Source organism: Typopeltis vanoorti, chromosome 1 (genome assembly GCF_054136105.1).
Source record: "Typopeltis vanoorti isolate ZY-2024b chromosome 1, IOZ_Tvanoo_1.0, whole genome shotgun sequence".
In the NCBI taxonomy this organism is placed as follows: domain Eukaryota; kingdom Metazoa; phylum Arthropoda; class Arachnida; order Uropygi; family Thelyphonidae; genus Typopeltis; species Typopeltis vanoorti.
In genome coordinates, this window is record NC_143549.1 from 158,005,523 (window position 1) to 158,026,358 (window position 20,836).

Genomic DNA, 20,836 nt, shown 5'->3' on the forward strand with positions numbered 1-20,836 from the left:
GAGAAAGCCACAACTGCGAAATCTGGAGAGATTTGGTCTTTTTGGTTTCTTGGGAGGGAATTAGTGATCGTATAGTCAGAGGTCTATGGAATACTCCGTAAGAGGATGACTAATATTTTATCGGTTACAAAAAGTGAATGACGGATGGAAAAGAGGAAAAATGAGAAAAATATATGTTACTGCATAGTTTTTATAGAAGTGATGGAGTTGTTCATTATAAGAAGGGAGAGATCCCTGGTGATCTCTAGAAGTTTACATGATTTCGATTAACAAGAGCATGAAGAATGGATTTTTTATTTTTTATTTTTTTTTTGAGAAATGAAAAATTAATTATTTGGGATGCCACAGCCAATCTTGAGTGCTTTGTTAGTGTATGGGTGTATGTATTGAGAAGTGTGATAACTATTGTGCAAAAAATAGTTACTGCATTTTTGAAGAGTCTCTGAAGTATGTGAAATAAGTACATTGCCTCTCATGAAACATGTTGAAGGAATCCACAATGCTTGGCAATAGTGGGAAACAGACCAGCTGCACACACATAGACACAAATGATGATGATGTTTACATCAATAGATGGATGCAAACAAATAGTGTACACAAATGATGTCTGTATCCATAGTATACTACACCACCTGACTAGAAGAAAGACAATCATAATTCGATTCTTGTCGCTGGTTACTTTTTCAACCAGTTCCCGAATTAGGCGATCTCTGCCACTGGAAGCGGGTTTTCTTCTCATGGAAACTCGGGTTTTTTGCACAAGGAATTTCTTCAGTTTAACAACCGGCTCTCCATGTAAGAATTACAACTCTTCTGGTCGACTTATTGGGTAAAATGACCTTATTAGATTCACAACAATTCTAGAAACGCAACAACCTTTGAAAAACATCATTATTATTATTATGTGACCCCTCCAAGGTGAGAGGGCACTCTACTCTCCAACTCTCCATCATTTACTTCACCAATTACACAGAACTGCTACTACTATCATTATCTACCCACAACGAACCACCACTAGTATTTTTTGTCTGTAAATTGCCTGTGTTCTCAAGGCCGATTTGCCCGTACGCATGTCCCAAGAGTTTTCATAGAGAAAAAATCCTGCTACCTTCGTATGAAAGTGACTAATTCACCTTTAATTGAAGAGAGAGAGAGAGAGAGAGAGAGAGAGAGAGAGAAACACATATAAAGATTCCTCTCACCACGACGCGAATCGAACCATGGGCTTTTTCAACCGAAGGGCAAAATACCGTCATTCTTCCTATCGCGCTACTGAGGCGTTATAGAGACATTGATCATGGGAAAGTTATTACCTCAAGATGAAGCAGCCTAGGTAAAATTGAACATATGCTTGTTGAAAAATAATATGCCATAAATTTGCTAGCAGAGATAATCTGTACACTGGCTTTTGCATAGGGAAGTGGGATGGTGAAAGGAAGCACAAAGGGTTCCGATATAAGCAAGCCTGGGCAGGATTTTCCGTGTTACCATATACAAGCTTCTCACCGAAATGATGTTAGCCATTGTGGATTGAAGTGTGTGCCCCTCTAGTTTATAGCTGGCTCCCGAGTTAGTCGATCTCTGGCACGGGAGAGCGTGTTTTTTCTCCTGTAAACTAGGGTTTTTCGTCCCGTAAACTCAAGAAAATTGACCGTAAACCCACACACTATTTCTGACACTAAATATATTGTGTTAGGGACCACGAGATGGCGTCACTTGTTGAGCCGCCTCTTCACTGGTTACCGCTGATTAGTGACAGCCTTGGTACCAGTGGAGATTGAACTGCCCACTCAGTCTCCAAAAGTTAGACAGGCTAAAACGGCCTCTCCTACTCCTAGACGGGAATAAAAAAAAAACGTTAACTGATGTTATTTATTATTATATATATATAAATCGTACTCTGTGAAAATTCTCTTCACTAATTTATGCCTCAATCAGATACCCCCCCCCCTCCTTATCGATGTATCCACGTGCTCTACAAATTTCTTTCAGTCTGTCAACATACCCATTTGTCGAGAATATTATTACCGAAGAACTTGATTTTTAAGGAAATCATTTAAAAAATAGCAATAAAAAAAGCAATGTAACAAATAAAAAGTAAACGTCGGCAAAGTCTCTTGTGTGTATTGATGATATTTACGAGGGTTGTCATAGCAACAAAATGTAAGTCGCTTTGAAACAGGAAGCGAAATGTAAGTCAGTACACACAATGGTGAGCTATAATTTATACCCGGTTTAGGGAATTAATCCCATACGAGTCTTTGGACTCCTTGGAGGCGTCTAATAATAATAATAATAATAGTAAATATATGTGGTAAATTCTTTCACCCTCGTCTGCACATCTCCCATGACTCTTCTTTTCTGTTTCATTTTATATTGTTATATTTTTTTTTCAAAAACTAGATTGTTGACTAAGTGCATAATCTTATTTAAATGTAACATTTAAATAATAATTTCAAATTTAACACACACACACACGGTGTGTGTGTGTGTGTGAAGTGAGAGGGAGAGATAATGAAGATGAAGTGCAATCCTTAGGAGTAATAATTTTGCATTAATTATATATTATTGTGCAAGTTCTTATTATGAATTATGTTCAGTTGCTAAGATGTCACACACACATATATACACACACACACACACACATATATGCCCATAACTGAAAACTACCTAGGTATACTTTAAGATGTGAAATAAAATGAACCATGCCTACTGTTTTGCTTATATGTAATTGAATTTAGGCTACTTTTAACCTGAAAAACAACTCAATTTTGTTGGTTTTCCTATCAAATGTTTTTTACATGTATTTATAGGTAGTTATAATGTGTGAGGATGGCATATATTCATGTGTCAGGAAAGAGAGTTTTTATCACTATAATCCTCACTTGTTATTGCTGCTAAAATTGAAAATAGTAGTACTAGAGATCACAGACATGTAAAATAGGAGGAAAAGCTTTGTAAATGGAGCATATAGATAGAGCTTTGAAATGCATTCATTCCTTATGTGTTATATGGTATCATTATAGGATTTTGATGTAAAATGTTTATTCAGATTTGTGGCAGAAGCATTTACTAAAGGCCCTGGAAAAATTACATCAGCTAAAACAAAGTCTTACTAATATAAAAAAAAAATCACTCAGATGTACTGTTTCCTCATATAATTGGCACACTACAAATAGAATTCTTCATTTGGCTATTTGCCATGCACTGTTTCCCAAAGTGACTAGTAACTAACATCATGTATGCAGAGGTTCTGTGTATTCAAAATCCTATCTATATTACCCATTGAAATTATCATAATCTTCTGTAATATTATTTTCATACTCTTGATTAATTTCCATTACGTATTTTTTTTAGCCTCATGGGAGCCTTGTTACATCTAGCCTGCTTCAGATGCTTTTAGTGTCCACTGCTCTCTGCTTTGGTGTTAATTGCTTCATATCATCCATCTCTTTTCTGCATATCATTTTCTCTAATTTAAAGTGGATGTTGTTTTATATTTCTAATCATGTATAGTGGCATAACTTTAGTTTTAGGGTACATGGCAGGTGATTAAAACCAAGGTCCTCATAAGCATTTGGAACCTTTGTTCTTTGGGACTTTTTTATTTTATTTCTTTTTTAGCCCCAAATAAAGACCACTCTCTCCCCAACGGTAATCTATACCATGTTATCGTTATGTCGTTAATCAAGTCATCCTTTTGCTTTGCAGCAGCCTCTCCCTTCCTGAGTACAGTATGTTAATCGGTAACAATAAGTCAATTAAATTACTAAAATAGACTTATATTTAAAAATTAATATATCCATTTTAAAGTTATTAGCTGCTAGATTTGCTAGCAAGCTGTGTTCTGCATGAAATGCTTGGTGTTTTGTTGATGAAAGTTCTATATTTATCACAAAAGCTGATTGAAAGATTAAAATATATCTGTTATTACAAAATCCCATTATTAAATTTTTAATAAAATGCAACAACATCTCACTGTTAATGATGATGGTTAGTACAAATGACATCTTGACAGGAATATAGATGAAAGGGTATGATATTTTTTCTGGAGACAGAAATGGTAAAAAAAAGGGATGGAGTGCTATTCATGATAGAAAGGGAGTTATGCCATGCAACATACAGATGCAAGGGAGAAGTAAAGGCAGTGGTTTTGAGAAGTATGGTGTGAGATAAAAGTGAATAGAATGAAATACTTAGTCAGATCTTGCTATAGACCTGGTAATGTGGAAGGTCGTGACGATGAAATATATATATATGCAAATTTGCCAAGCAAAAAAGGAAAAGAGTGATCATTATTATGGGTATATTAATTATGGTAATATAGATTGGGATAATGAGATAGCATCTGGAAATAAAGAAAACAAGTTTTTGAGGGACATCTACTTCAGGTTGGGCAGTATATAACAGGATATGTGAAGATTCAGGGTCTTGTATTGAATTTGATTATCTCATCTGAGAATGTCATTATAAATGAGGTGGTGTTAAATCTATCTGTTGGTGATACTCAAGGTGATTATCTGAGTGGTTGCAGCCATGTGAGGACTTCTGTGAGGAAAGGGTATATGTAGAACTACAAGGCTGGTGATTATGAGAAGCTCAGGAGACAGCTCGCAGCTGTAGCATTGAAGGAATTGGGGGTGGGTGGAGGGGGAGGCAGGAGGTCAATGCTGTTTGGGTGATATTCAAGAATTATTTAGTAGAAGCAGTGACTAAATGTATTCCAGTGGTCAGAAGGTTAAATAAGGTAGGTGTGAAATGGTTGAATGAGGAGATTGAGTATGCAAAACAGAGAAGGAAGGCATTATGGAAGCAACATACGATGAGTAGTAATACTCATTTCCATGAGGAGTACAAAGAACAGGCAAGGAGGGTGACTCAGTTGGTAAGAGTAGTAAAAGTGTAGTATGAGCAGCAGTTAGCTAATGAAGCCAAAAACAATCCTAGAGAGTTCTTTTGATATGAAGCCAGCAAAGAAAAGAAAGATTATGGAAAGATGACATTGGTTGAAGAAAATGGTAAAAGGATAGCTGTTGTGGAGGATATACTTGAGGTATAAAATGAGCAGTTCATAAAGGTATTTCATCGTTATGAATGGGACATCATGCAAAGTTTGAGAGCAATGGAAGGGGAGGAGGATAGACCGACTGTCACTGTACAAGATTTATATGGGAAATTGAGCAAATTTGCTGTTAATAAGACTGTAGGACTTCATGATATATTACCATGTATTTTGAGGGAATATGCCAGGGAGTTGACATCTGCCTTTGCATACTTGTTTAATATGGGTTTTACATTGGGTCAAGTTCCAAAGTAGTGGAAGGATGGCAAGATTGCATTGCTTCATAAGCTGACAGAATTCAAGCTTCAAAATATATGCTAAACTGTGTGTCAGGTGTTGTGGTTAAAGTTGTTGGAATGGTTAGTGAGAACCAGGATCTAGAATTAGGTTGACAAAATGGTTATTCCCTTTAATGGACAGCTTGAATTTGCTAGAGGAAGGTTATGTTTTAGCGATCTGCTTACTTTGTATACTAAGGTGACAGGTGCATTGGATAAAGGAGATGGATATGCGGTACTATACTTAGATTTTGCAAATTTATTTTTATAGATTCCCACATGATAAGTTGTTAGTTAAGATAGAACAGATGGAGTCAGATATTAGATTGGAGATTGACTCTTTTATAGGTATCAACAAGTTGTGTATGGGGGCGAGCAATATCTCAGAAGAAAAAAGTCACTAGTGATGTGCCTTAAGAGTATGTTTAGCACCATTGCTTTTTAATATATGTAATGATATTGGAGAAGATTTGAATGGAGATATTCAGTTGTTTGCAGATGATGCATAGTTGAGAAGAACTATGAGAAATAGAGCAGATGTTGTTCTACAAGAGGACTTGAATAGACTGAGTGAATGGACACGTTGAGGTTGCCAGTTCAATGTTGTGAAGTGTAAGGTTTTAAATGGGATGTAAAGTATACACTTGGTGGGATATTTTTGAGGAGGTGGAGGAAATGAGATCTGGGCGTGATAGTAGATAGGGGATCTAAAATTTAGAGGACACATTTCTAAAATTGTGATGACAATGCAATGAATTCTGGCAGTGGTGTGGAGAAAGCTGAATTGTACACTCAATGGACAAAACATTAGTCATGCCTACCTAATAGCATGTTGGTTCTCCTCTAGCGCTAGTGTGAATAACAGCCTCTGCTCTCTGAGGCATTGACTCCAGCAGATGCCAGAGGGTTGCTGGAGGTAATTCCAGCCATTCCTGTTGCAGCATTGCCACAACTGTGTCTTAGATGTTGGTCCCTGGATGCATGGATCTGATGTCTTACTCGATGGCATCCCAGAAAGATTCGATTGGATTTAAACCTGGGGACCTTGGGGAACAGTGGATGGTCTTGAACACAGATGAGTGTTCCTCAAGCCAAGCCTGGGTGGTTACAACCCAGTGAGGTGGTACATTGTCCTGCTGAAAAAGACCAGGCTGGATTGTGAGGGCCTTGAATGCAGGATGTGTGTACTAGCAGGAAGGCCAGCTAGTACATTCTGGTAGCTTGCAACATTTAAGGATCTCTCTCTCTCTAGACACACTAAGGGACCTAATGTGTCACATGAGAAGACTCCCCAAACCATCATAGAGCCACCCCACCTCCTTGAATAGAGCCAACCTGGCATAACAGGATTATGGCCTCATACTGTCAGTGCCACAACTGCACCTTCCTGTCAGCTTGGTACAACTGATAATGGGATTTATCAGACCAGATGACTCTGGTCCACTCTGCAGTGGTCCAGTTTTGATGGTCCCAACACCAGGCAAGGCACAATGTTCAATGACGAGCGTCAACAGTGATACAAGATTAGGGTGTCGGCTACTGTAGCCCATAGTATGCTGTATTGTTAACTCACGGACGTTGCTTGGACCTTCAACATTGAAACCAGATGTGATTTATGCCACCATTGCTCTGTTATTGGTCTGTATGAGCCTGGACAGTCTTGTCCGTTGATGGTATACTCATGGTAGACTCTTCATATAGTTGGTCTCTAGAACCCTAGGGTTCTTACAATTTGGTCAATAGAATGACCAATCTGTTTTGTGCCCATAATACTTCCATAGTCAAAGTTGCTAAGATTGCCACATTTACTCATGTTTGTCAATTGCGAGACACTGTCGGGAAGCCCTGATGTCTGCCTATTTAATCTGCATTTGGTTTGGGTACATTTCCCTCTACATGGGGGGTTGCCACTTCAACTTCCCATTACTCCTATCTCTAATGTTTTGTCCATTGAGTGTAGAAGTAAGGAGATTCAGGTTCTGTTATACAATGCCTTGATTAGGTCCATATGGGCTATTGTGCTCAAATTTGGTCACCTGGTTTTCAAAAGGATGAAGAGGTATTGGGAAGGATCTTGAGGCAATTGACTAAGGTGGTTTCTGGTCAGTTCTAGAATGTTGACTATGCAGAAAGGTTAAGAAAATGCAATTTTCTGTCTCTAATGGATAGGAGGAGGAAGGTGGTATGAAAGAGGCTTATAAGTTGGTAGGAGGTTGATGTTCAATTAATGTTGAAGAAATTTTTCCTAGAATGGTGGGAGATGAGGGGAGGGGGAAAGAAGAGGTCATCCTCAAAGCTGTATAAGGAAGGTCTGAGCAAAGGAATGAGAAGCAAGTTTTTTTGCATGGAGAGAGAGTGATGAATGATTGGACTGCATTGCCTGGAACTGTGCTTTCTGCAGAAAATGTGAATGTATTTAAGACAAGGCATGATGAGTTGTTTGTATGACTGGGGGACCTCGTACAATAAGTCTTTGACTCCATAGCAGTCTGGGCATAATAATAATAATAATAATAATAATTATTATTATTATTTAAAATTTTAATTATGGTAGTATAAATTGAACAGAGGAAACATTATAAGGTAAGAATTTCTGGAATTCTTGAATTATAAATGAATGCCTTTGGAAGCATGCAGTAGAGGAAACATGAGGATCAGAAGTGTTGGATATGGTCATATCATATGAAGATCTTATTGTAACTGAGATGCCATTCTTGTCACCTCTTGAGAGTGATCATGTAGTTTTCATTGGGAGATAAACAGGCATGCTGAAATATCATATGGAAAGGAATTTATGTGGCATTATTATCATTCAGGACTTCTATGAATTCATAGGACTCGTTGTAGGGGGTATAGTTAGGCAGTATACCGTTCCTTAAAAACTTGGTAATGGACTTAGCTCTCACCATCCCATCAGGCAATAAATTCCATGGTCTTGCCACTGTTCATGCAAAAAATCACTGTCTTACTCATTACTTCCATTTGAAAGTTCCAGGGATGTCTTCTTGTCCTTGTTCCTTTTCCTTCCATTCCAATATCAATATCAATCCTGTAACTATGCCTAAACAATTATCTTGCAGCTCTTTGTTTTTATCCACCAAGCTCTGCAATTTAAAAGTTCTTATTTTATTTTCATAATCAATTTTGTGTATTTCCAATACCATTATATTATTATTATTACTATTACATCTCATCCAAGATTTAAAAAAAAAAAAAAAAATAAATAAAAAAATCAAAATTGTAAATATATATATAACTCATTGTTAAATGAATAAATGCTGTATTATTATTATTAATACATTATACAGGAAAAAAAATAAAAGAAGAAAAAAACAAATCTGTATGAATTTCATTGTTACAAAAAAAAAAAAAAAAAAAAAAAAAAACAGAATTAAACCTCAAAAGATATATTTTGGTGATTACACCACATTTTTTATTATTCAGTTATATAAAACACTGAAATAATTGTTCCCGACAAGTTTTGTAAATCGTAGGATTTACATCTTCGGGGGTAAATGGTATAACTTAAATCAAGTTTTAATTCTCCATCAAGTGTGGTCAGCTCTAATAAAAAATCTACCCTCAATCTGAGCTCGGACTGTATGAACGAGAACAAGAACACGTGACATTGTCCAGTATTGTTCAACGTCAATAACGTTATATGTCTGCATTTCTGTTATTTGAGTTTTATGAATAGCCAGACGGTTATGATTTGTATTTATTAATTCTCTTGTTTAAACTTTAAGTTATACTATTTATCCCCTGAAGATGTAAATCCTACATTTTACGAAACTTGTCGAGAACTATTATTTTAGTGTTTTATATAACTGAATAATAAAAAAATGTGGTGTAATCACCGAAATATATCTTTTGAACCAATTAGCCACAGAAGTCTACGCCTGCAAGAATTAAACCTGTTGTAAATAGGTAATCTTATGTTGTAAATATATAATCACAATATTAATCATAATTTTAATTTTAAAAAAAAAATTGTGTATATGTAAATAGGCTGTATAATAATAAGCTATGATATTGATATTGAAAAAAAATATATGTACATTTATATTTAAAAACAAAAATCACTGTACTCTACATTTTGTACTGAACAGAAAATGTAACAGTATGCTTTATTGTATATGTGTAAATACCCTGTATGATGATGAATAAAATGTTATTACAGTTTAAAAAAAAAAAATATATGTGACACCTCCAGGGAGTCCAAGGCCTCATTGAAGGAGATCACCTACTCTACAACTCTGTCTCCACCACTCAATCCACCAACGCCATCTACTGTTTATCACCACTAGTATTTCCACAGACAATCACAAACATTCATACTGATGGAGGGATTTGAACCTGCAGCCTTTTGACTGGAGAGCGAATACGCTAACCACTCGGCCAACCAGGCCGACTATTTTTGTTATCTGTCTCTGTTTCCTCTCTAGGGTTAATTTTTCCTATCAAATTCCAGTGATATATCTGAGTACAGCAAGCAGATGTGGTCTAATCAGTGCTTTAAACAATGGTATTACCATCCTTTTATCTCTACTGATCAGTATCCCTCTCACTATTGCAGCAGTTCTTTGGGCTATCTTCATCACCTTGTTGATATGTCACCTAAACTTCAAATTCTTGTTGAACATCACCTCAAGATCCATTGACTAATCCACTTCTTCTGGTATAGTTCCATCAGTAGTATGCAACTTTTAATCAATGGAACCCAAATTTCAAGGCTTTACATTTCATACATTAAACTGACATTCCATTCATTTGCCCAACTGTACAGCTTGTTCAAATCCTTATGAAGGGTTACCACATCGGCACTATCAGTAATAGCTCTTTCCAACTTTACATCATCTGCAAACAACTGAGTAACCCTTCTCCCCAAAATCATAGACAATGATATTGACATAAAAGTGAAACTTGAGTCCTGTGGAACATCACTTTTGATCTTCTTCCTTGATAATACTACCTTATACTACATAACTCACTGATATTTATCTCTCCAACGCTGTTCATTAACTTGACATCTAAACCCATGTTTCCTTTTAAATATCACTTATCATGTGGTAGCCTGTTAAATGCCTTTACAAAATAAAAAATTTAAAAAAATGGCAGTATGCCTTTCCCTCATTAACTGCTCTTGTTACATTATTATAAAATGCAATTAGATTACTGAAACAGAAACTCACATTAAGAAATCCATGTTGATCCTCACTGATAACTGAGTGTAATGTAATGAGTTAATGACAGGGTCAGCATGCTAAATTATAGGATCTCTTACTAATTTCTCCAAAATCTTAACAACTGCAGAAAGAAATAAAAACTGGTCTACAGCTTGATTCCTCCATTTTACCACCAGTCGTATGCAATGGCCCTGTAATTCTTCTCCTTCCACTCCTTTCTCATAGCTGGACTTTCATCAACTAGCTAGGGGAATGAAGTTGTCAGTTAGCACATTCTTTTAATACATGGTAAAATCCCATCCAATCCACTTCTTTATTGATTTTAAGAGTACTTTGTTTCAAAACATATTCTCCTCATGCAGTTCTAAACTCTGAATCCTCTTCATTCTTCTAGTAATAAAAACAGTTTTCCAAGATGAAATACTCCAGTTAAGTGATCATCGAACAACTCCACTATGTCATCTGCATTAATTACTTGACTACCAAATAGCCTCATTCTTCCAGCATGATTTCTCTTCCTACTGGCAACATAACAAAAGAAATCCCTAGGATTTTCCTGTGGATTGCAGGAATAGTATTTTCAGTATTTTCTTTGTATTCCAATATTGTCTTCCCTACTATACTAGTGACTTTTGTAGCTTGAGATTTAAATTCCTCATGCAGTTGTTTTCCACTTCCTTCTTTATACTTTTTCAATAATCCTCTTTATCATCTGTAGTTCCTGTTTGATTTTATTATTCATCTACCTTATGCCAAAATGTGTTATCTCTTTCGGATGAGTTGGATAAATTGGATTACTGCTGACAAGTATTTCTTCACTAGCAGTCATGCGGTGATGTCTCTCCTTCCAATTTTTCCATCCATGGAACTGACCTAAGCTGATTTCTAAAATTACAAATTATAATCATAATTTTATGATTATAATCACCTTATAATTCCAGAGTCAGTCACTTCAAGCCATAAAGTTTTAACATACTAGTATAAATGAAGGAACATTAGAATATGAGAGGAGTTCTTTCATTATGTACTGGTAGAATGGGAGAAATTATTGCTGACATATGACCTTGTTAGATGGAGATGGTGGTTTGGTGATCAGTATTGGTTATATTACAGATCACATATAGCATAGCTTTATAACGATCATCATATTTCACAGTAAAATGAAAGTCTTGCAATCAGAAGAGTTCTAAGGGTTGGAAGGAGGATAAGTATGCCATTGCACAAGATTAGTGGTAGAATGGAGGCATTACTTTATATTCCTGTTTATATTTCTTCTGTAACTGCTGAGATTTTAGAGAAATTAGAGCTCATATACAGACTTTACTTGACAAATGGAAATGTAACCATAACCAGATTAATAACAACTTACTATAGTTTTATATGTAATATTTTTTATTTAGCACACAATTTTTGCCATAGTGTCAAGGGCATCTTCAGTATGGTTTTCAAATTATTATCATTATTATTGTACAGGCAACTCCATGGAGTCTGAAGACTCATCATGGGAAACCCAAACTATCCACACAATCTATCATGCCTCTCCTTGAATCCGTTAACAGACAAAGCACCCACACCTGACTCTGGCAACCCACATGTGCATCAATCATATAAAACTCTCTAAGTAACTGTAATGTTTATATCTTATGCCCTCTAAACATCAACTCTCTGTCTACCACTACCCAGCTTCATGTATTTTCTGGAGTGCAATTCCATCAATGTGGTACACAGCTTGTAATCGATTTATTCCAAAATGCGTAAATTTTTCCATTAAACTGAAACCATTTTCTGTTGCAAATACATCCAGCCTACATGCTCTCCACATCAATTTCATTAACTATTACTCTACCTAATTTTGCATTATCAGCAAACAGCTGAGTAGTTCCTTTCAGATTATTTCCTAGTCACCTGCTTTCACCTGGATTCTGCTCTTTCATATATAGCACTTTTTGATATCTGTCCAACAGCCACTCTCTTATCCACATAACCAGTTTCATAGCCATCCCTATTTTTGTAACAATGTTCCATGTAGCATTCTGTCAAATGGCTTAGCAAAATCCAACAAATCATGTAACCATTTTGTTTATCCAATTCAGCTGTCACAAATTAAACAAGTAGAAGAGAAAACCAAAAGACTCAACAGTGAAAACACAATGAGCTACATATACACAGTATAGAATAGCTTGGCCTAAAATACATGGATATTGTAACTGTATAAATTTAAATTAGAGGAAAATTATTAATTAATTAATAAAAAATTATAACTGTGGAATGTGTGGAGAAGTGCTGTTTCTCATAATAGGGCTAATTTCAGGATATAATTTCTGTTCAGATTTGGACAGTGAAGCAAGTTTTCACACTTCTCTTTTTATAATTGTTCCACAAGATAATTATTTTTATAAAAGTCCCTAATTTTTTTCCCAAAGGATTCAATGTTTGGTGGAGATGGCATGTTTGCAGTAGGCGATGTTCATCTCCCACCTCAAGTCAATCACAAACATCCATGCCCACATCGGGATTCAAGTCTGCTGCCTGTTGGTTGGAGAGAAGATATACTCACCCCTCTGCCAACCACATTGGCTGATTGTCGAATGTTATATATGAGATATTTATTACTATTGTTATTATTGTATGGGTATCTCCATAGAATCAGAAGACACAATGAGTGTCTTTATACACTATCCTTTATACACACAATATCTGTCATACCTCTCCTTAAACTCATTCACTGTCAGCTTACTTACTAATTCTGGAAATCCGTTCGACTCATTCACCACTCTCCAAGCAGAAAACTTAGTCTGCACACCCTTACTAACTACACTCTTATACATCTTTCAGGGGTGATATTGAAAATTTTTCTTCTTGTCAGTCATATAGAACCCCTTTAATAACTTATAACTAAGTATCCTGTCCTCTCTTTCTTCCTATAATCTAAGCTCATATCCTCATAAGGGACATTCCACAGACTTTTCATCTTGGTCACCCATCTTGGAATCCTCTCCCCCACCAAGAAATTCAGATGACCAGATCTGTGCACAGGTCATGATGTGGCCAAAGCATATCCTTATAAAGAGGGATAATAATTTTCCTATATGTTCTTGTTAGGGTGTTTTTCAACATCCAAGTAATCATTTGAGCTTTTTTTACCAATTTTTGAAACATGCCCTCTGAACTTTAGCTCTGTCCACCGCTGCCTCCATGTCCCTAGCTTCATCAATTTCCTGCAAATCAGTACTATTAATGTGATACACAGTATGTAACATTTCACCCAAAGTGCATAACCTTACATTTTGCAACATTAAAGAAAAAAAAAAAAAAAGAAAGTATTGTGAAGGGAATATAAAGCAAAGCTTTCTTTCTTTCTTTCTTTATTATTTTATTTTTTTGCAGCTCTTGCTTTATATAGCTGCTTATCCATTTATCCCTACTCAGTTTTTATCCTTCTGACTGTGGTTATGCATTTCAGTACTGCCTCTCTTAAACAATCACTTAAACTGGCCAGGCCACTTCTCATGCACTAAGGCCAGCCTGGTTGGCTGAGTGTTAGCATATCCACTCTCCAGCCAAAAGGCAGCAGGTTTGAATCCTGCTGTGTTTGTGATTTCTGTGAAAACACTGGTGGAGGTGGACAGTAGATGGTGTTGGTGTAGTTATGGTTTGTTGTAGTTGGTGAAGACAGAGAGTTGTAGAGTAGGTGCCCACCCTCGATGAGTCTTTGGACTCCCTGGAGGTGTCATGTAATAATGATGACATTCTTTCTTTATAGTTTCTTATGCCATGGCACTTCTCCAAGCTGCCACCTATGTTTAATTCCATTTCCATTTCCATCCTAAATTCCATTTCCATCTTGCAATGCGATTATAATTTTGAACTCTGCATACTCCACCCACATTGTTCTGGAACAACTGTAGACTTAAAGGTGCTATGAAGAAGAAGAGTGTTGTTTTACTGGTTAGAAAAGTTCAAGGCTGCATCATCATCACCCTCAAAAGTCAACTTATTGAATTGCTTGGCAATTGTGTTACTTCAAGAGAAACTGTGTGATGTCATCTTTGAGATTGGCAAGATGAGTGGAAATTGTTTAAATATTCTGTCCAAATTGATAGCAGAATCCCATCTTATGATGTCAGTCTTCAGGATAGCAATCCTTACCATCAAACCAATTGTTACCCAGGATGAAAAAAATAAGGATCTAGTTTACCAGTATGAAAGTACAAATCATGATTAATGCAAGTTAAGCAGCACTTCTGGACCCTGATATGGGATCAGTTCAACAACAAGGTCATGTTGAACATCAAATAGAATTGAAGATATAGTCTACTTAAATTTTGTATTGGGGCAAGATGCTCCATTAGTGATGAGAACCTTTCTCAAGTGCTGGCAGTAGCTGTTGTAAATGAGCACTAACCAGTGCAGAATAGTTCAAATACTCCTCCAACCAGACAATACCAAGCAGCTCAGATACGAAAAATCAAGTGTCTGGATGTTGAGTCTTTCATCTCTGAAGCCCAGTCTGGATATTGTAGAGGGAATAAACTGCATGCAGACAGAGGGAATGACAGGGGGAGAGAGAGAGAGAGAGAGAGAGAGAGAGATAGGCACTAGATAAGATCATATAACATAATTGTTTATATTTTGATGAATAATGTTCTTTAGTTGTAATTTTATCAAGTATTAAAATACATGACTCTTCTGAAACCATCAACGAAATGAGCAGGTTGGAAGTCGTTGTTTTAAGTAGCTGGGGAGCTCAAACTATAGTTTCTTAAATGTTGTTGAATGAAAAACAAAACATCTACAAAAAAATTGAGGAATAGGATTAGCTTTGTAAATATGTTTTGAAGAGGAGTTTGAATACTATTTAAATAAGGCTCCATAGAGAGAGAGAAGATTACATGGCAAAGCTTATTGAATTCAAGTCCTAATTTTATTGTTAGGAAGGACTTCTGTACTGAGCAAAATCATTTCTCTGTTATTGTGGCTTAGCTTGTTTTGGGTTATGCATTTTTATTTATGTATTTTTATTGTATTAACACCTGTGGTGAATTCATCACTAAAAACACACGTAATAACCACAGTAATGACTATTTAATTTGTAAATCTTTCATCCCAAGTATCTTGGGACATCATCAGTACAGTAGTTTAAACAATACTAGGAATAACATACAGTTTGGGCGCATGATTACAATGGAATCTCAATATGCATGCAGTAACGTGTTCTAGAAGTAAATTAAATATAACTGAAAAAATAAATAATAAAATAAATAAAATTAAATTTAAAAAAAAAAAAAATATATATATATATATATATATATATATATAAAGATTATTTTACACAATTTTGTATGACAATTTCCCATACTTTAGGAATAGTAAGAACATCGTTGCAGTTTAAATTTGGTCTGTGTAGTAGGGCTTCAGCACTTTCTTTATATAAACGTTCATATTTATATAAAGATCTGTGTAAAAGTTTCGACTTCTCCCAATGGATCCTATGGTTTGGATTTTCAACTCTGTGGTGGGAGAGTCCAGATTTCTGCGGTTTGAAAAGACGAATGTAGTCTTGATGTTCTGAGATGCGTTTCTGAACAGACCTACCTGATGATGTCCCAAGATACTTGGGATGAAATATTTATAAATTAAATAGTCATTACTGTGGTTATTACCTGTGTTTTTAATGAAGAGTTTAGAAAGTTTGTATTTTTGTTCAAAAAACCTTTTATTTCCTGATTGTGTACATGCCTATTATGTAGACGTATATAATCAGTTTAAATGAGAAATATCACAAGATGATTTTTTTCAAAAATTTAATTGCTAGCCATATTTTCAATTGAAGGTCTGCACGATTAGCCTAGTGGCTTTGCGCTTCGCAACCATATGCCTGAAGGAGTGCCCCAGGTTCGATTCCCGTCGAAGAATTGAGGAACTTGAGAATCTTCCTTAGGCATAGCCAAGTTAGCCAGTCTTGGGCACAGGCAGTAGGGTTTTTCCCGCCAGTTTATCTGTCGTTTTTCATCCCACAAGCAGGCAAACTGGCCCCGTGAACATACGCTTCTACAGACAAAAATATCCCCCCCCCCCCCAGTGGCAGACTAGGCGACAGGTCGGTTGGGAGTGGTACTAACAAGTAGTCACATCTAAGTAACACGTGGACCCTGAATAGGAAGCGGGAATAACTCATACTGGAAGAAGAAGAAGAAGAAGAATTGTCAATTGAAGACATATGCATTTGAGCTTCTCTAGCTTTTTGGATTGACATACTTTTGTGAAAAAACATTTTTTAACATGAATTTTATTAAAATAAGTTGAGAAACCAGCTGAATAATCCCAGTCTTTCCTCATGTTTGAAAATGAAAATTATGACTTACTCATTGAATATTGACAAATTCATCCAAGAAGTTCAACCACATTAAAAACACTGTTGTAGTTATTTTTTTATTAATAAGAACAAAAAGTTTATTTTGTTGTTATATTCATGATATATAACTGTTTTACTTAATTTTTTTTTGTTTGAACTTTTTAATGAAAGAAAATCAATAGTTTCATTGTCTTGTTTCTACACACGCATACATCCTTTTTTAGGTGTGTGCGTGTGTGCCTCTTGAAATATTTGATTGAATGTATTTTTATGAGATGGCTCTTTGGCCAAAAAAAGGTTGCCAACTTCTAGACTAGTGTTTGTGTTTGCACCTGTTATGGTGGATGAAGCACTGATCACAATGCTCTCTCTCTCTCTCTTTATTATTATTTTTTTAAATGACTTCAATGAAATGGTTGCTAACCTATAGCACATTAGTACTGTTGGTTCAAAAAAAAAAATCAAGTATTTAGAGATATAGCTTCTCTTTTATTCAGTGTTCTCTAGTGGAGGACTTTGGCAGAGACCTTTGTCCAAAAGTAGACAAAAAAATTTGATGATTGAAAAAGTCAGCCTTTATTACTACTAAGAGTTGGTTAATGGGTAAATAATTCAGAAACCCTGCTTTAGAGCTGAGCAAACATGGAATTTTTCAGTTGACTTAAAAATGGGCCCATACTGGACAAGGAAAATCAGGTGACCTATTTAAAATAGTCTAAGATTTTTTTGCAGTCTTATTCCATTCTTCTCCAATTAGTACACTATTATTATACTGTACATAGTCCTTTTTTTTTAAAAGAATTTGTTAATTTTTTTCTGGCATTGAATTTTTTTTCTAAACTTTCAGAAAGTCACAATTTTTTTTTTTTTTAATTTACAGTTTATACAAATAGTGAAGATTTTTAGGTAATTCTACCGGAAATAATCTGAAGAGGAAATGAAGTTTTCCCCATTTTTTTGATGAGATGGCATTTAATGGAATGATAAAGTTTAGGTAAATATTTTTATGTCAATCTACATTTTGTTTTATTTGTCTCTTTTGTGCATATCATAGTGTGAATAACATAAGCAATACAAATGTAGCTAAAGTTGGGAAAAGTGGTGAATGATACAGGAAGGAGTAGTAAGCCAGAGGATGATGCAAGATGCTTAAGACAATGGAATGGTAGAAGAATGAAGGCAGAATGGTGAAGAAGCTAGTATGAAAAATATGAACACATGAGTGAGGATATTATAAAAAAAAATTGATAAGGTTCAGGAATGAATTGAGAAAGAAGTAGTGAATAAGAAAATATTGCAAAGTGAAAAGGACTTTAGAGAAAAGATTGGTATAGCTGGAAGCATATGAAAGAAGGATGAAAGATGTGAAAATGAAGCAGTTGTAAAAAATATGTTTGAGAGGAGCAACAGTAAGAAGAGTGACTAAGGTTATGCAGAGGAGAGGAAATGTAGAGGAGTTGACTGTACTGGTAGGAACAAATGATATGCACAGAGCTCTTAGTATAGTAATGCAAGATTTGTGAGTGTTGCTAGAGACAGTGAAGTGGAAGAGGAGAATTGTGAGGGTGTTGTCAAGGTATGAGAGCTGAGGCAAAGAGTAATGATTACGAATAGCTTAATCCGTAATCATTACTTAATTACAAATACCTAGAATGTATAGCAAGAGAGGACTTGAATGTGTGTGAATGTATAGGATAAATTTGAAGGTAGAAAAAAAAAGAGAGAGAGAGAGTTGTTTGTTGTAGATGGTCTGCATTCGAGTGCAAGCAGTAATGGGTAGCTAGTTAGACTGTCATTGAGAGGAAGAGAATGCATGTAGCAGCTCAGAAAAATGAAATCCAGATCCTTCCCACAGTTTTTATATACCAGTGCAGAGTTTGTGGCCTTGATACTAATCAGTCCACAAATCACTGGTGTCAGTGAGATGTGTTTAATGGAGGATGATGTATTCATTGAAATAGAATTGGATGTTATAATATTTTTCAAAATTACAGAAAAGTTAAAAGAGGAGGTGGGTATATTCAGAAGAGTTGTATCTTCTCCAAGTGATAATGGCTTTGAACCCATTTGGTGTTAAATTGAGGTAAGCATGAATGTTATATATTTAGTGGGATATTCTACAGGCCAGGAATATAGAGGGAGATAATTTTGAAATGCTCAGACAGATGAGACTGAGTAACAGGAGGGTGATAATGATGGGTTACTTTAACTATGGAAGCATCAACTGGAAGCAGTAAATAATGAGATTGAATTCTTTGAGCTACTTATGGACCACTACCTTATGTAGCATGTTGTTGAAACAATGGGATATATGTAGTTGAAGTTGTGAGATATGAGTGTTGGATTTAATAATATCATCTCATACATTGATAATAGAATATTTCACCATGATACCATCAGCAGGAAAGAGTGATCATGTAGTTTTGATGTTGGGAGTGGCTAGAAGATATGGCTTAATCAATTGAATGGGATAGAAATCAGTAGTGCCTACTTATGGTAATGTCAGATTGTATTCTTAACGTTAGGAGTGAAATAAATGAATCATACAGAAGCTCCTTAGAAAGAGGATGTTATGGAGGAGATATAAAGAATGGGAGATCCCTCAGCTGCATGAGGAATATAAGGTTCAAGCTAGGATGGTGACAAGTATAGTGAGAAAGGAGATTGGTTGAAGCATTAAAGCAAACTAGAGAATTCTTCAGGTTATGTTGCTTGGAGTAGAAAGGGTGAATACGAATAACTTTAGTTGCTGGAGATGGAATATGGGTCACATCTGCTAAAGCTATAGTTGGAAATGTTCTATAGTTTGAAGTGTGTATTTTTTGTTAATGTATTTTTTGTGTTTATGTGTGTGTGAAATGCTATGGTGGGAGAAGAGAGCAATGATAATGTTTCAAGAAGATTTGGTCTTGGATGTAGGAATGAAAGAGGAAAGCAATTAATAGAATTTTGTACACAAAAACAGTTAGTTATAGCAAATACACTATTTCAAGTTCCAAAAAGCAGAAGATACACCTGGAAAGCACCTGGGGATTCAAATAGATATCAAATAGATTATATATTGGTCAAGAAAAGATACAGAAACCAAATAAAAAATTGCAAAAGCTATCCAGGTGCCGACATTAGTAGTGACCATAACTTAATGAAAACAGAACTGAAACATAGGAAACAAATCCAAAGATACAAACCAATAAGATGGAATCTTGAAAAATTCAAGAGTAAAGAAAGGATACCAAGAGGCAACTGATCATAACATTCCAGAAAACATAAATAGTCAGAATAATATTGAAAACCAAAGGAATATGATTAAAGAGTTAATTACAAATTCATCAAATCAGTTATTGAAAAATGCAGAAAAAGAAAAAAGAAAACATTGGATAACAGATGAAATACTTGGCCTTATGGATGAAAGAAGAAAATATAAAAATGCTGTTAAAGAAGAAGATGTGGCCAAATACAAATATCTTAAAAATCAAAATACAAGAAAATGTAGACAAGCCAAAAAAGAATACCTAGAAGAACAGTGTAATAACATAGATGAATTGTTGTAATAGGTTTCACGGTATAAAAAGAACACAGATGGTTAAGAAAATAACTATTTATTAACTTAAAAGCTAATATTTTGCTGGTATTATATCCAGCATCTTCAGAGCACACAACGCAAAGTTTGTTACAATGGCAAGACAACCACAATCCGGTGTAACAGTGGGGACAGTATAAGTGATTGCAGCGTGCAACACAAGACTAAAGTCCTAATATGGCGCCATCTAGGTTAAAAAAAAAAAAAAAAAAATTTAAAGTTTTGAAATAGTAGTCCAAATGATAAAAAATAAAAGTAATAAATATTAATTTGGTCTTAGGATGACTGTCTCCCAAATCTTTGGTAGATTTATACAGCCATACTTGTTAAAGTTTGGAGTATGTTTCAAGGCTTCTGTTGATTCCAGGACAACCT

General features: G+C 35.4%; 1 protein-coding gene across 1 annotated transcript in view; it reads left to right on the top strand.

The window, feature by feature from the left end:
- Positions 1-2,172: 2,172 nt before the first annotated feature.
- The window catches only part of LOC150110579 (cilia- and flagella-associated protein 43-like), a 609,434-nt gene continuing 590,770 nt past the window's right edge, over positions 2,173-20,836 (top strand). Inside the window, exons 1-2 of the mRNA XM_090401881.1 lie at positions 2,173-2,212; positions 17,762-17,875. Coding sequence (XP_090258007.1) covers positions 17,847-17,875 — 29 coding nt within the window. The 5' untranslated portion in view covers positions 2,173-2,212; positions 17,762-17,846. The remainder of the gene's footprint in view (positions 2,213-17,761; positions 17,876-20,836) is intronic.